This window comes from Petromyzon marinus, chromosome 32 (assembly GCF_048934315.1).
Source record: "Petromyzon marinus isolate PM22_M1 ecotype Great Lakes invasive population chromosome 32, UKy_Petmar_22M1.pri1.0, whole genome shotgun sequence".
NCBI classification, from domain to species: domain Eukaryota; kingdom Metazoa; phylum Chordata; class Hyperoartia; order Petromyzontiformes; family Petromyzontidae; genus Petromyzon; species Petromyzon marinus.
Window position 1 is genome coordinate 12,760,175 of NC_133698.1, and position 15,900 is coordinate 12,776,074.

Sequence of the window (15,900 nt, forward strand, 5' to 3'; positions counted from 1 at the left end):
TACAGAGCTTTAAAAACCCCCTCTGATCTGGCACCACGGCTGCTGCAAGCGTGGCATTATGCGAGCCGCGCGGACGGGAATGAATCCGAGCGCATCGCGGAGGATTTAGATACAGTTAGCGCCTTTAATCTGACAGCGCCTGTCCTTTCCGCATAAATCAATGAAGGATAAACGTGGGAGGTGGTGTCTGAGTGGCCTTGGGGGGGGGTAGGGGGGGGGGGCTCGTACCAGAGCACTGAGTCAGTGGCACTGAGATCCCTAATTTTAGATCAGTGAGCCAGAACCATTGGAGATTCTTAGGTTTTCACCAGTGAGCCAGAACCACAGCGGTTTCCTCGATTTAAATAATTGAGCCAACAGCTGCGATTGCTAGGTTCAAATCGGTGAGCCAGCACATCTGAGACCCTGGGCCGTAACCCTGACCATCGATGTCGGGGTGAAGCAGGTTGTTATGTGCAGTGGGTTTGGTGGTGTCAGTGCAGTCGGCAATGAACGCATGAACAACAAAGCAGCACGATGCATAACACCGTTCATATTCTCCTGGCGGTGAAACCCAACTTCGAGACGGGACTTGGCAGATAATTACAGAGTCGAAAACCGGTCATAGACCGCACCCTTCGTGCTTGCATAAGGTAGACGGACGACGACCAAGCGCTCACCGATTCACTCGCTCGCAGGCGATTCATCGCAATTCTTATTGCACGGTTACCACCCCCGTTACCACTGTTTATGGCGTTACTATTTCCTGTGAACTTCACTCGTTGATTGCTGCACACATGCTAAGGACTGCCAGACTGGCTGTGTCATCTCATCCACCGCACTGTGTTCACCCACCACCACACTGCAGGTCACAACAACACAGCCACTGGCTCATCCACTCACCACGCTGTTCACCCACCACCACACTACAGGTCACAACAACACAGCCACTCGCTCATCCACTCACCACGCTGTTCACCCACCACCACACTACAGGTCACAACAACACAGCCACTCGCTCATCCACTCACCATGCTGTTCACCCACCGCCACACTGCAGGTCACAACAACACAGCCACTCACCCACCCACTCACCACACTGTTCACCCACCATCACACTGCAGGTCACAACAACACAGCCACTCGCTCATCCACTCGCCACGCTGTTCACCCACCACCACACTGCAGGTCACAACAACACAGCCACTCGCTCATCCACTCACCACGCTGTTCACCCATCACCACACTGCAGGTCACAGCAACACAGCCACTCGCTCACCCACTCACCCACCCACTCACCACGCTCTTCACCCACCACCACACTGCAGGTCACAACAACACAGCCACTCACCCACCCACTCACCACGCTGTTCACCCACCACCACACTGCAGGTCACAACAACACAGCCACTGGCTCATCCACACACCACGCTGTTCACCCACCGCCAGACTGCAGGTCACAACAACACAGCCACTCGCTCACCCACTCACCATGCTGTTCACCCACCGCCACACTGCAGGTCACAACAACACAGCCACTCACCCACCCACTCACCACGCTGTTCACCCACCACCACACTGCAGGTCACAACAACACAGCCACTGGCTCATCCACTCACCACACTGTTCACCCACCATCACACTGCAGGTCACAACAACACAGCCACTCGCTCATCCACTCGCCACGCTGTTCAATCACCACCAGACTGCAGGTCACAACAACACAGCCACTCACCCACCCACTCACCACGCTGTTCACCCACCACCACACTGCAGGTCACAACAACACGGCCACTCACTCACCCACTCACCACGCTGTTCACCCACCACCACACTGCAGGTCACAACAACACAGCCACTGGCTCATCCACACACCACGCTGTTCACCCACCGCCAGACTGCAGGTCACAACAACACAGCCACTCGCTCATCCACTCACCATGCTGTTCACCCACCGCCACACTGCAGGTCACAACAACACAGCCACTCACCCACCCACTCACCACGCTGTTCACCCACCACCACACTGCAGGTCACAACAACACAGCCACTCGCTCATCCACTCGCCACGCTGTTCACCCACCACCACACTGCAGGTCACAACAACACAGCCACTTGCTCATCCACTCACCATGCTGTTCACCCACCGCCACACTGCAGGTCACAACAACACGGCCACTCACTCACCCACTCACCACGCTGTTCACCCACCACCACACTGCAGGTCACAACAACACAGCCACTCGCTCACCCATTCACCCACCCACTCACCACGCTGTTCACCCACCACCACACTGCAGGTCACAACAACACAGCCACTCGCTCACCCATTCACCCACCCACTCACCACGCTGTTCACCCACCGCCACACTGCAAGTCACAACAACACAGCCACTCGCTCACCCACTCACCACGCTGTTCAATCACCACCACACTGCAGTTCACAACATATTCCCTTTCTGGTTCTCTCCTCGCACTGCTCCACTTTTGCAATTTCACCCCATCGTCTCTCCTCCCCAGGTCTCACAACAGCCTTGCCGGAATCCACAAAGCGCCGTTGCCTATTATTATTATGATTACCGATCGTGCCTCAAGCAGTCGCTGATTGTTGTTGGCCGCTTGGCATTTTTTTCGGGGCCCCTGGGGCCTGCGCTCAGCAACCGTGACAAACAACAAAAAAACAAATACACGAGCTGTCATCGAGCACGTGGGCAGTCATGAGCCGAGCTAACCCGGTCTGTGTCTGGGCGCGCCCTCGTGCTGAGCGAGCCGGGCCAGTGGAGGGTGTCGAGGTGGTTTTTGGGGTTATTCCCGAGGCCGCGACGCGCGTCCTCTCGCAGCGGGCGCTGCGTAGCGCTCAACGTCACGCCGTCCCAGTCCGCACCGCCGGCGGTCGTCAAACGTCGTACGAGTGTTGAACTTCTTTCGCGCCGTACGTCGCCAACCGTGCTCATCGGACGTTTTGGGGGGGGGGGGGGGTGGTGGGGGGGATGGGGAAGAACAAAAATAAACACAAAAAGTAGTTTTAATGAAATGAGTTTTCATTCGGCGGCGCTTGCGAGCGACGTCGCAGGGAAGCCTGGGCCACTTGACGCGGGTGGCTGTGAGAATGAATCCTCGCCGTGTCGGCGTTCCGGCCGCTCTGTGCCGTGCGGCTCGCCTGCCGCGTATTTTCGGGTCGTGCCGTGGGCCCGCTGGTTCATGCTGGGAGCTTCCCGTGTGTCATGCGTGCCGATCAACGCTCGAGAGAGCTCCGGGAGGGATCCCTTCTCTCGAGGGCGTTTTGGGCCTTCTTTTCCCTCGCTGGTCACACATCTTGGAAGAGATGGGAGTACCCACGCTTTACCCCACCACGTGCGGTCTGCCACTCATAGACCAACTGTGAGGAATCCGTTTATACTGCTGGGTGGTGTGTGGTTTAAGAAACTTGCAGCCACCGTTTCAACTGCCGCGAACGCGAGATGGAATCGAACCGGCGACCTCGGTATCGCACACTCGGCGTGCCAACCACGACGCCGAGGCAGCTCCATGCCGAACAGGACGCGGCGCGGCGCGAATACGCAGCGGGAGAGAAGAGAGAGCGGGAGAGAGGGAGACGATGACAGATGGCGTCATCGCTCGCTGGTGATTCAGCAGAGCGAGCGGGCGGATGACACCCGCCCGCTCGCCCGCACTCCCACATTCGTCACCGTGCTCTCTCTCTCTCTCACACCCCCCCCCATCCTCCTCTACGCGAGCCGCCTCTGCCTCAATGGACCTCGTCCGCTTAACATTCAGGCCCGGTGGCTCGCACTGTACGCGGCGCAGCGAGAGCTCGCCGAGAGAATGGGCTCGGGGAGATTGCCCGGGAAATTGTGCTCGTGATTGGGCTCGTGCGTTTGTGTCCAGTTTGTTCAGTCCTCGTCTCCCTCCCTTCTTGTCAAAGGGGGGGGGGGGGGGGGGGGCGGCAGGAGCTTTTGTCTCTGATCGGATTTAATCGTCGTCGTCATCTCATCATCAGCCGTGCTGTCCACTGCTGGATCAAGGCTCCTCCCCCAAGCCGCCACAACGTTACTATTCTGCGGTAGAGTGCCGCACGAGTGCATGCGCGCGAGCTTGATTTCATCGCTCCGTCTCCGCGGAGGACGCGCTCTCGGACGCGTCCCGTTCCTTGGCTGCCGATCCGTCATTATTCTGGATTGTATGCCGTCAATCACTCCTGGCGACGAGCCCTGCCCCCAGGCATCCCGCTCAATTCTATGAACACTTTGAATGACGTCGTTGACCAGTTGCGCGTGTTCTCAAACCGTTTGCTCCTCTTCCTGTCTCTCGGTGTCAATTCCAAGCGTGCGCCTCTCAATGACACTTCACTCGGTTACAAAGTTCTTGGGTGAATTGTCACACTGCGCTCGGACGCGGCCACTGAGTTCAATTCCCGACCACGGCCAACATTTGCTGCGAGCGCCAACCGGACAGATCCTGCGCCCTCGTCCTTCACCGACCCACACCGATTTCATTCCCAGGACTGAAATATGTCTGCATCCGGCACGCCACATCCAGTGTGCCTCTCGCTGTGGCGCTACCTACAAGTCACATGCTTCCGAATCCAGGCAACTGCCAGCAAATCTGTAAGAAAAAAAATCCACGGCAACTTTATTGCTGGCTGTAGGCAGTGATTGTTGTTGTTGTCAACCTGGAACTTCCCACTGCTGAGCAAAGGCCTCCCCCATTCTCTTCCATTACTCCTTTCCCCAAGTTGCCCCTGTCCATCCGCGGCCTCCGAACTCCGAACTCTGAACTCTGTGATGTCGCCTCGCTGCTGCTGCTGCCGTCCCTTCCGCTCTCTTCCCTCCTCTTGGTCTCAATCTCTCATCAGTTGTTCTCATGACATTCCAATTCCGACTCGATTCCTTCTGCTTTAACAGCAGCATCATCATCATCATCGGTGACCGCTGTTCCTTTCCTTAATTCTTCATTCCTTCGCCCCGTCGGTTCCACTTACCTCTCCAATGTACCACTCCCCCATGGATCTTTGGCAAACTTGTCGCATAACCAACCGAGCCAACTACCGCGGGGCGGCGGCCATTTAATTGCACATGTCACCGGCAAGCACCCCTTCACAACAGAGTCTGGGGGGAGGGGGTCACATGGGCAACTGTAAACCGCAACGACACGCCGCGCCGTCTCGCCTGTCCCCCGAATCTCGCCGTGAATCCGCGGTGACGGCGAGCGGTCGGCCGTCAGGAAAGCGGCCGTGGGGAAAAGCAAAAAAATCGTGCGGACAAACCCCGCCGCAAAAATAAACCTCCGGCGCGCTCGCCGAGGACGGGAAATCGCCGCTTGCTCGCTCGGCACCGCTCGGCAAACAGGACGTGATGTGTGGCCGTAATCTCAAGAGTCGTTCCGCCGACGGGCGAGCGGGCGGACGAGCGAGCGGGCGGGCGACGGGTTTCCGCCCGCACCGCTGATGATGGTTTTGCGTGTTTTGTGCCACTTCAAAGCGGAGCGTGAGCATGCGGGGTCGAAGAGGCTCGTGGGTTTGGGAAAGTAAAACTCAAAGGAAGGGTGGCGGCCCTGCAATTTCGCCCTCGCGCTGCTGTTGGCGGAAGGATCTTCGCTCGGGGACGTTCTCGAGCACCCCTGTGGTGAGGGTATTTTTTTGGCCTGCCCATTTACGCTGTTCAGGCTTATTGGACGAGGTGGGAGCTTACCCACACGTGATCTGCCGGTCGATTGACCGTGGGCGTTGCCATTTATACCGCCGGGGGGTTGAATCGAACGGGCGACCTCTGGAATGCAAGTCCAAGCGTGCTCACCGTTGCAGCACGATGGCATCCCTGCCGTGGGAGGATTACAAACAAAAAGCTCAAAATATAAAAATCATTTTCAGCAAAACTAAACGGCCGAGTGGTGGCAGAGGGTGGCGGTGGGGGAGAGAATGGGGGAGGAAGACGATGGATGATGACACTCGTTCACGTTCGCCAGGAATGCGCGTGCACGTGCCGTGGCTTGCGACGGCGGCTGGCGGTGGCGCGGTTTTACCGGGCACGCCGTGGCAGGTGCGAATTCTTCGGCGCGATGCGTGGGGCTCGGGGTTGGGGAAGGGGGGGGGGGGGAGGCCACCGCGGGACAGAGCGCCGCCATCGTTCCTGGATGAGAACTTCAGAAAAAGAATAAAACGCGCTCTTGTGTTGTGCCGCGTGATTTTCTCGGCACGGTGTCCCGACGGTTTGCTCCGCTTGCTGGAAGCAGCTTCAGGAAGTTAATTTTGAAGAAGTCCGACGCTTTGTTCCGTTCGCCGGGGGGCGTTGTCAGACACTGAATCTCGTCGTGGCGATCAACGCACGCGGTTACAAGAGACCTACGGCACAATGTATAAAGTAAAAGCTACGTCACTGCACGCCTGTTTTGTATAAAAATACTATACTTAGACTATAAGGTATTTGTATTTTACCTGGTAAAGCTCACTGAGCTATACAGCTCTTTTTCAAAAGCGACCTGGCCATCACAAACGATCGCTCAACGAAGTGGCTTTCCATCACGTGGAAATGTATAGCAGTCGCCACATACTCTAAACGCGTGATGTTGATTCTTAATGTGGAGGGAAAAACCGGAGCACCTGGAGAAAAATCCACACGACCCCGGGGAGAGAGAACATGCAAACTCCAAATATACAGCCATCAGGGTTGCGATCGAACCCACGACCTCCCGTGTACCGGGCGAGAGAGATAACATCTCCTAGCCACCGTGGCGGTATAAACAATTTGCGCGGTGGAGGTGTGCACCAGGCTCCGAGCGGCGGGCACGCTGCGTTGCCTCCCGTCGACATCGCCTCCGCTCCGTGACGTGCGGCATGTTCCCGGGTTGACCAATTTCTTTCTCCCCCCCCTCCCTCCACCTCCAGGCCAAAACTGACGACGGATCGGACACGGTGGGAGAGGGCCTCGCCAGGTCCTGTGCCAGCAACGCCAGCATGAGAGTGACAAACCTCAAAAAGTGAGCGCCTCGCGTTGGCGTGAACATCCTCGGCCCAGAATAGGTCCGACCCATAGTTCGATTCCCGCTCGCGGCCAACACCGGTGACTATTATCTGGTCCTGGGCCTCCCCTAGTTCGGCTCAGCCTGAAAACGAGTATCCGGTGCGGTGTGTAAACATAACCACTGGGAAGACAAAGGCGGCCGGGCGTGGTGCTGGCCACCCACCCCCCCCTCGTGCACCATGCCGGCCTTCGTAGGTGCAACTCGCGAACAGAACTTTACCCTACCGCCCGTTAAGGCTATACCGTGGGGGGGGAGGTGGGGGGGGATCTTCGTCTTGGTAAGAAAATAAATTGGGCTTGGTAAGCACGCGGTGAACGTGATGCTTGGATGTGTATTTTTGTCGTTGTTGTTGCTGCTGCTGCACGCGTTCATGAAATGAAAACTCTCAGAGGAGGCGCGCGGTCACCGGTTGTGTCGTTTTCGAGCGAGTGGCTGAGCGACGGCGCCGTTCTCTCCCCCCCCACTCTCCCCCCCACCAGGATCTCCGTCACCAAGGGCCACTTCCCCCGCCTGGCCGACTGCGCCCACTTTCACTACGACAACGTGGACTTCGACAGCATCCAGGTGCACTGCCGCCCCCATTGTCCCGTAGCGCCATCGTCACCAACATCATCAACAACAACAGCAGCAGCAGCAGCCATGATCGATCCACTGCTGAATGCCACCCCCATGCCGTCACCGTCTCCCTCGTGCCGTCACCGTCTCCCATGTCTTTCTCTGTCTTTCTCTGTTTACTATGTGTCTCCGTGTCCCTTGGCATGTCTCCCTGTGTGCATCTCTTTGTGTGGTTCTCTCTATCTCTGTATCTCTGTGGCTCTCTTCGTATGTCTGTGTCTATGTATGGGCATGTGTGTCTGCGTGTTTCAGTGTATCCTCTGTGTATCTCTTTGTGCGAGCCTCTCCCTGTTTCTCTGTATATTTCTTCATCTTCGCCTCTCTCTATCCCCGTGTCTCCGTCTGTTTGTATCTCTTCTGTGCCTTTCTCTGTGTCTCTGTCTCTCGTGTCTGTGTCTCCGTGTGTCCTCTTGTCTCTTTCACTGCTCTTGAGGCCCACACTCAGAGTTACCCGAAACCAGGAGCCTCAAGTGACCTCCTCCCAGGGCCTACTCGCAGCCCAAGCCGAGCCGGCTTCTTAGCCCCTAACAAACCACACATGTGTCTCGTACACAAAAAATGTAAAAAGAAATAGAAAAAATATGTATTTGGTTTCGGCTACCATCACGTCCAATGTTATGTTAATCGGGAACTAAATAAATGCATTTCACCCGTTTGCGCAACGATAAACTGATGTCTCCAGCAGTCATTTGACTAAGGCAATGAAGTGGGTACAGATGTTGAAATCGAAATTTAGCTGAACCTCTTTCGTACGTAGCCAACCGCGCGAATCGGAAGTGCGAGAAATTACCAGCATGGTTTGTGTTGCTTAGATGGCAAACGCAGGCAAAAAAAAACATATCTGTATAATAATAGTACGTTTTAAAAAAGACAGATTTAGAGAAATGGATAAAACGAGAGCCTGGGAGGAGAAAAGAGAAAGTCCAACCATTCTCCCTCCCACCGCCCAAACATTCCAACCCTTCGTTTCCTGAAAAGCGTCAAAAACCGGCCTTGTTCCGGGATATTCCCGAAACAGCTCTCACATCACGGCCCTCACCATCCGCCCCTCACCACAGCCCCTCACCACCGCCCTTCCAACCCCATCTCACCAATGGCCTCTCATCACTCCCTTCTCACCACCGCCCTCTCACCACTGCCCTCTCTCTCTCCTTCCCAGCTGTGCCTAGCTGAGGACCACTCCGACTTTGGCAAGAATGGGACGGAGCCGAGGGTTGAGCCCAGCTTCCTTGTGCAGATTCACTGCCAGGTGAGGCCCCACGACCCCATGACCCCACGACCCCACGACCCCAGAACCCCACGACCCTGTGGCCGAACGCAACCCAGCGTTTCCGCCGCCCACGAGTAAAGCTCGTGCGCTCGACCGCAGTCTTTGTTCCGAGCTGTGTTGTTGTGTTTTCGTTGTTGTGTGTTGTGTGTTTTTGTGTTGAGCTTTGGCCATTGCTCCACACGGCGTGTTGAAGAGAGGCAGCACCAGGCGGCGGCCCCTCGTGACGCTGTAATTGTAACGCGCACACAGAGGAAGTAGGAGGGAGTGCCGACACATCTGGAAGTGATTGCCTGTTTTCTGCCAGTTTTTATTTTTTACAATTATTTTTTGTTTATTTTTTTTCTTTCCACTTTCTCCATTCACCGGGCTCACTCGCTCGCTGGCTCGGTCACACGCTTTCCTACGCACCGGTGTGCACACGCTGCACGTACGTTTACGTACGTTTGTGTACGTACGTACATACGCACTCGGTGGGCGATTACATCCCCCCCCCCCCCACGCTAACTTGTGCTCACCGGGGCAAACCGTCGCCGGCGAGGGTCGATGCGAGGGTCGATGCGAAGTCTCTTTAATTTACCGGCTGCGCCCGGATATTCCAGCGTGCTCATCGGCTCGCGCTTAAGAGCTGCGCGCTACCCGGACAAGCTCCTTCTTCACGCGCCGGTGTCGGACGATTCTTCAAAAAAAATAAAAAAATCCAAAGCGGCCGCCGACGTAACGGGCCGCAGGCGTTGCGGCGTGAGCTCCAGCTGCTCGAGCGAGCGACGGAATGCGACGCGACGTGGAAGGAATTTGGAGGAAATGTCTCGGCGCCCCGTGAAATGTTTCACCGCGGGAAACCCGCGGGGGTGACGCAGCGGCCGGGGAACGAGCGCGGCCTCACGAGGGACAGGTAAAATCGGGCGAGGCGGCGATTTGTGGCCAGAGGGGATCACTTAGCCTTGCGCATGACAGTGATGATGGTGATTACTATTATGATGATGATGATCGTGATGTGGATCATTATTAGCCGCGATCTATCCACTGCTGGAGGAAGGCCTTCTCAGGCCCTCGCCCAACTGTCACGGTCTTTTGCTGTACGCGGGACTCGTTGCCGGTGAATGTCCTCAATTTAACGGCTCTGCTGCGAACTCAAGTTGTAAACATAGTAAACATAGCGTGAATATATTAAACATAGCGTGAATATAGTAAACATAGCGTGAATATAGTAAACATAGCGTGAATATAGTAAACAAGGTAAACATAGCATTAACATAGTAAAGATAGCGTAAACATAGCGTGAATATATTAAACATAGTGTGAATCTAGTAAACAAGGTAAACATAGCGTGAATATAGTAAACAAGGTTAACATAGCATTAACATAGTAAACATAGCGTGAATATATTAAACATAGCGTGAATATAGTAAACAGCGTGAATATAGTAAACATAGCGTGAATATAGTAAACAAGGTAAACATAGCATTAACATAGTAAACATAGCGTGAATATATTAAACCTAGTGTGAATATATTAAACAAGGTAAACATAGCATTAACATAGTAAACATAGCGTGAATATATTAAACATAGCGTGAATATATTAAACAAGGTAAACATAGCATTAACATAGTAAACAGCGTAAACATAGTAAACATAGCGTGAATATATTAAACATAGCGTGAATATATTAAACCTAGTGTGAGTCTAGTAAACAAGGTAAACATAGCATTAACATATTAATCTTAGCGTGAATATATTAAACATAGCGTGAATATAGTGAACAAGGTAAACATAGCATTAACATAGTAAACATAGCGTAAACATAGTAAACATAGCGTGAATATAATAAACATAGCGTGAATATATTAAACCTAGTGTGAATCTAGTGAACAAGGTAAACATAGCATTGACATAGTAAACACAATAAACAAGGCGTAAACATCGTGTAAATATAGTAAACAGTGCAAACAGTAAACGTAGTAAACATAGCTCAAACGTAGTAAATGTAGTCAACGTAGTGTAAATATAGTAAACATAGCATGAACATAGTGCATCTCTGGTAGCCTCTGTGCTGTAAGAATGCCTCGATTACCAAATGTACACGCTTACCTGCACATGAGCTAACTTCGCCGCTCCATCTCTCTCCGATTGACGTCCTCTAAGGCCGTGTTTTCACTCCTCTGGCTGCTACTCCATCGTTAGTTTCGTCCCACCGGCTGTCGTCCTGTCGGGCGACGCGTCCGTCCCCGGCCGACCTTTTTCTTCTCTTCGCAGCCTGTGCCACGTCTCTACTTTACACGTGCTCTCTCATCCGCGTCTTCCTCTTCCCCTCTTCCCGTCTCTCGTCGTAATTCCAAGCATTGTCTCGCTCGGCGAACCTTTGCGCACCTCTTCATGATTTTGCTCCGCTGACTTGGTGTTGACGATCCGATCGCAACCGTTGTGTCCGTTCGCTCTGCCGGTGGGTTGTAGGTAAGAATACGTGAGCCAGGTTAAAATCTAGCAAAGGGTTAGTCCATCAGCTTACGAGGAGGCCCCGCTGAATCACGGACGATTGTCCACAGGTAACTCTCAGGCGTGCAGGTTGCAGAATAGCCGCACTTGCGATGAAATAGCTGGAATGATTTTTGGATGCACCTGGCCTCTCCACGCATCCGAGGGTAAGTGACTCAATGACCACGTGACTGCAAGCACGTCGGCAAGTCAACCGATTACTTCGGGAGGAGGCAATGAAATCAGACGACGCATTCTACATCTGCGCCACCATTCTGCGTAGGTAAACACGAAATAAATGAGTGGTTTTAAAGCCTAAATCATGCACGCGTTATCCTTGGTTTTGTTGTATCTGGGCCATCCCTCTCCCCCATTGCCAGAGCTCATCGAGAGTTACGAGCGTGGTGTCTAAGTACGAGTGTTAGTCGCTAATCCCTCAATGGGCCTATCCAGGCCTCCAGGATAGGCTTGTCCACATTGAGCGCTACATAATATACATATGTATTATGTGTGCATCACCACGAATATGTATTAACTTATTTCGCACACCATACATAGCCATCCTTGGTAATCTGAGGTGCGGATAATACATAAGCGCGTACGGTTATTGATTTGAGTTTTTACGACGGTGGCTGTAACATATTCTTGGTTCCTTCGGTAAAGTCACGTAGAAGGGAAACAATAAAATAATAAAAATATAAAACAATAAAATTCTCACGACGTTTCGACTGCAACACAAGCAATCATCATCAGGTGTTGTTGTGGTTTTCACACCTGATGATGATTGCTTGTGTTGCAGTCGAAACGTCGTGAGAATTTTATTGTTTTATATTTTTATTATTTTATTGTTTCCCTTCTACGTGACTTTACCGAAAGAACCAAGAATATGGTGGCTGTAACGTTCAGATTTTATTTCCCATCTTGGCCAGGGAGAGAGAAGAGGGTTAAAACAAAAAAAATATCCCCGCTGTTATTGCAATGATTCATCGAGCGAGCCTGCGACGTGGGAAGTGACGGAATTTGTAAATCATACTCGCGGCGTGAATCACACGCGCGGCTTAAATCGCAATGCGAGAGAGAGGAAGAGAGAGAGAGAGAGGAGACGCCATGATGGCCTGACGTTCCCTACGAGGGAGGGCCTTCACGGCTGGTGGCGGCTCGTAACTTCAGCTCAGGAGGCTACAGAAGCCACCTGGTGGGGGGGGGGGGGGTAGAGTGTCAGGTTGTGGACGCGTGTGGAAATTGTGATGACAGTGGCTCGTATGTATGTGTGTGTGTTAAATTTATTTCGCGCCGTACGTAGCCAACCGTGCTAATCGCAGGTGTGGGGGAAGGACAATAAACTAAACGCAAAAAGCAGCTGCAAATAAATTCGTCTTCAATCGAGATTCATCATCTGCGCCTTCTCGCGTAGAGACCCATAGACTCGCATAGAGAGACGCGTTGGCTAGCAAATAGTCCGCAGACTTACAGAGACTCACAGAGACTCATAGACCTACCAAAAGACCCATAGACTCACATAGAGAGCCACAGACTTACATAGAGACCCATAGACTGAACCTGGTTGCTCTATATTGCTCGCATTAAACTATACTTCTGTCACACCTGCTTCACTGCAGATGTGACAGCAGTTTTCCAACATCGGCCAAATTTGTAAGCCTTAAATGCTGATTATTGACATTATTTTCCAAATATTCATTTAGTAGATTGTTGGCTTCCCTGTAAAGTTGGTGGCAGCAAATGTTTGTATTGCGTGTGGAGTATTGAACCTCTTGATAAAGACCCATTACTTAAAGAAATAACATGCCAGCAAAGTGCGGACTCATATCATCGATCGCTTTCTCTATGGGATCGAGTGTTTCCCCTCTCATACGCGGGCATTTTCTCCGGCTGCTCCGGTTTCCTTGGACCGATATAAACACTCATTGATTTGCTGAAAACATCTTAGTATATAGAGAACCGCAGAGCTGGGGCAACTGTTAATAGCGCCCGCTCACGGGCCTGGCTGCTGCCGTTGCTGCCTTCCCATTTGTCTCTGGTCCCTCAGCAATTGGGAGAGGTACAGTTTGCATGAATGACGACACTCTACAACACTAAACATTATTATTGTTATTATCGTTAACATATCGTTACATGTCACCCCCTCCCCCGCCCCTTCCCCGGGCGCAGGGCAAGAGCTGGCTCGTGTGGCGAAGCTACGAGGATTTCCGCATCCTGGACAAACACCTCCACCTGTGCATCTACGACCGTCGCTACAGCCAGCTGCCCGAGCTGCTGCCATGCAGAGAGGGCAACCAGGAGGGCAGCGAGGCAAGCGCGCCGCGCGTGGCGTCGTCTACGCCGCACAGCGACGATAGGCGGTCCCCCGTGCGGCCTCTGTGATGGGCTGCTGGGGGCGGGTTCCGAGCGCCGTTAGCGAGTGGCGCCTGCGAAAGCCGGCACGGCGCACGAGCGAGGGGGGTGGATTGGCCGGCAGAAATGGCCGCGTCCGCCTTGTCATCCCGTCACCGATGATGTTTATTAAGCAACTGCGCCGGACGCTGCTCGTGACGGGTTCCTCTTTAATATCACGGCTGCTGAGCACAGGGCCTCTAAAAAAACAAAGCCTCAAAACGTTAAGCGGCCGGTTACGAACAGCGCTCTGAGAGTCATAACGGGCTAGGTGCATGACGCGTTGAGTTGTTGAATAATGGTCGCGCGCTGGTGGCTGTGCGCCGGTTTGCAGGCGGTGGCGCAGACGCTGTCGGAATACCTCACGCACCTCTCCTGCATCACCGACGACAGACTCAACTGCGGACCCGTCCTCACGTGGATGGAGGTGAGAACGTCGTCGAACGTCGTCTTCGTAAATGTCATAATCACTATCATCATCATAATAAACATCATCATCATCGTCCTTCATAAATGTCATATTCATCATAATTATCATCCAGCGGTGGATTTACAGAGGGCCGTACAAGTATACGTTTGCGCTCCATCACGGTGTCGGGAAGGGACGGTGGGCGTGGGTCGAGGCGAACTACGGTTGCATTCAGAGGAGGGAATGCGCCCGAGAGGGCGTCCACTGCGGAGGTGGAATGACTTGGTCGGCTTGTGTGTGCGCGGGAGATAGCGGGGGATTGTTGTATCGGATGACAGTCTGGCATCGCCATGGCTTGGGGGTGGCCTTCACCCAGCAAGTGGATTGATCATGGCTTATGATGATGATGCTGATGATGATATCACGTCACTCCTCAAATACGTGAACTGCATTGACTGTCGGGCGAAGTTGTGCATTTAACTTTTTTTTCTGACAGCGTTGAGGTTGCTACGAAAATTGAGACCCTCTAATGTGTATACTCTTTGGTTCTTTCGGTAAAGTCACGTATAAAACATAACATAAATTAAATCACGACGTTTTGATTGCAACATAAGCAATCATCATCAGGTGTGAAAAACTACAGCAAGAACATTTTTTAGCTGAAGTGGGAGAGATGCTGTGGTAAGGGGTTATATAGTGTGTCGTGGAATTATTAAACAATGATGTTCCAAACATCACGTTAAGCTCTAGTTAAGGTTATACTACAAGAACGGAAAACGGGATTTACAATTGCTGAGCGGGTATATGGTAGTTGGGTACAAACTTTGTGGAATTGATTATACATGGCTATTATTATGATGATTACAATGATGATTACAATGTTGATGATGACTACGATGACCACGATGATTTCGATGATGATTACGCTAATGAATACAACGACGGCGATGATGACGACGGCGATGGTGATGGCGATGACGATGACGATGGCGGTGACCACCGTACTGCGCTCCCGCTCGCTCCCGCCAGGTGGACAATCACGGCCACCGGCTGCTGGTGAGCGAGGAGGCGTCCTTCAACGTGCCGGCGATCGCGGCGGCGCAGGTCGTCAGGCGCTACACCGCACAGGCGCCCGACGAGCTCTCTTTCGAGGTGAGCGCGGCGCCGGCGATCGGCACGCAACGGCTACCACCAAATTCTCTCGTCCGAGCGAAGACGCAGACTGAGATGATTTGATAACGGGTTGTTAGAGACTGCAGTGGACTGCGGGAGACCAAAACTGGTCATTGGCTCTACTGTATATGTACGCTGTATAAAATATATTTTTTTAATACAGCTTAGCATCATCAGGGCGGACAGCCAGTTGTTATTACCGGCGAAACGTCGTACTCAGATTATAAATGTTGTGGATTTGCTCTCCAACACACCGGTGTGCTGTACGAGTAACGAATTGGCATGCTCTGTTTAAGTGACAAACTTTAATAATTGTCTGTGTCGGGTGGTGTCGAGTTTAACGACACATTTATATTTATGCGATCTAACCTAAAAAAGTAACCTATATCATGGATGATATTGGCCGCGAAAGCCTTACGTGTTAAACTGGCGCGTAGTACATCACACGCACCCCCCACCCCGGGTCGCTCGCTGTGGCTGGCGTACGTGTGTTACGTCCGCCTGCGTCGCGTTGCGTGCGTGAGTAACTGTACACGAGCCCCAGGGGTGTTGCCTGTGAGGCATGTTTG

The 15,900-nt window shown here is 52.8% G+C and overlaps 1 protein-coding gene across 5 annotated transcripts in view; it reads left to right on the forward strand.

The window, feature by feature from the left end:
- The window catches only part of LOC116948201 (uncharacterized), a 109,258-nt gene that overhangs the window by 57,212 nt on the left and 36,146 nt on the right, over positions 1 to 15,900 (forward strand). For 3 of the 5 annotated variants that reach the window (XM_032964679.2, XM_032964678.2, XM_032964677.2), the window contains 6 exons: positions 6,863 to 6,954; positions 7,479 to 7,563; positions 8,774 to 8,863; positions 13,528 to 13,668; positions 14,084 to 14,176; positions 15,188 to 15,310. In XM_032964679.2, the coding sequence (XP_032820570.1) occupies positions 6,863 to 6,954; positions 7,479 to 7,563; positions 8,774 to 8,863; positions 13,528 to 13,668; positions 14,084 to 14,176; positions 15,188 to 15,310 (624 nt within the window). Of the gene's footprint in view, positions 1 to 5,897; positions 6,018 to 6,862; positions 6,955 to 7,478; positions 7,564 to 8,773; positions 8,864 to 13,527; positions 13,669 to 14,083; positions 14,177 to 15,187; positions 15,311 to 15,900 lie in introns of those variants that run through there. The other 2 variants (XM_032964675.2, XM_032964676.2) reach the window with 1 other exon arrangement.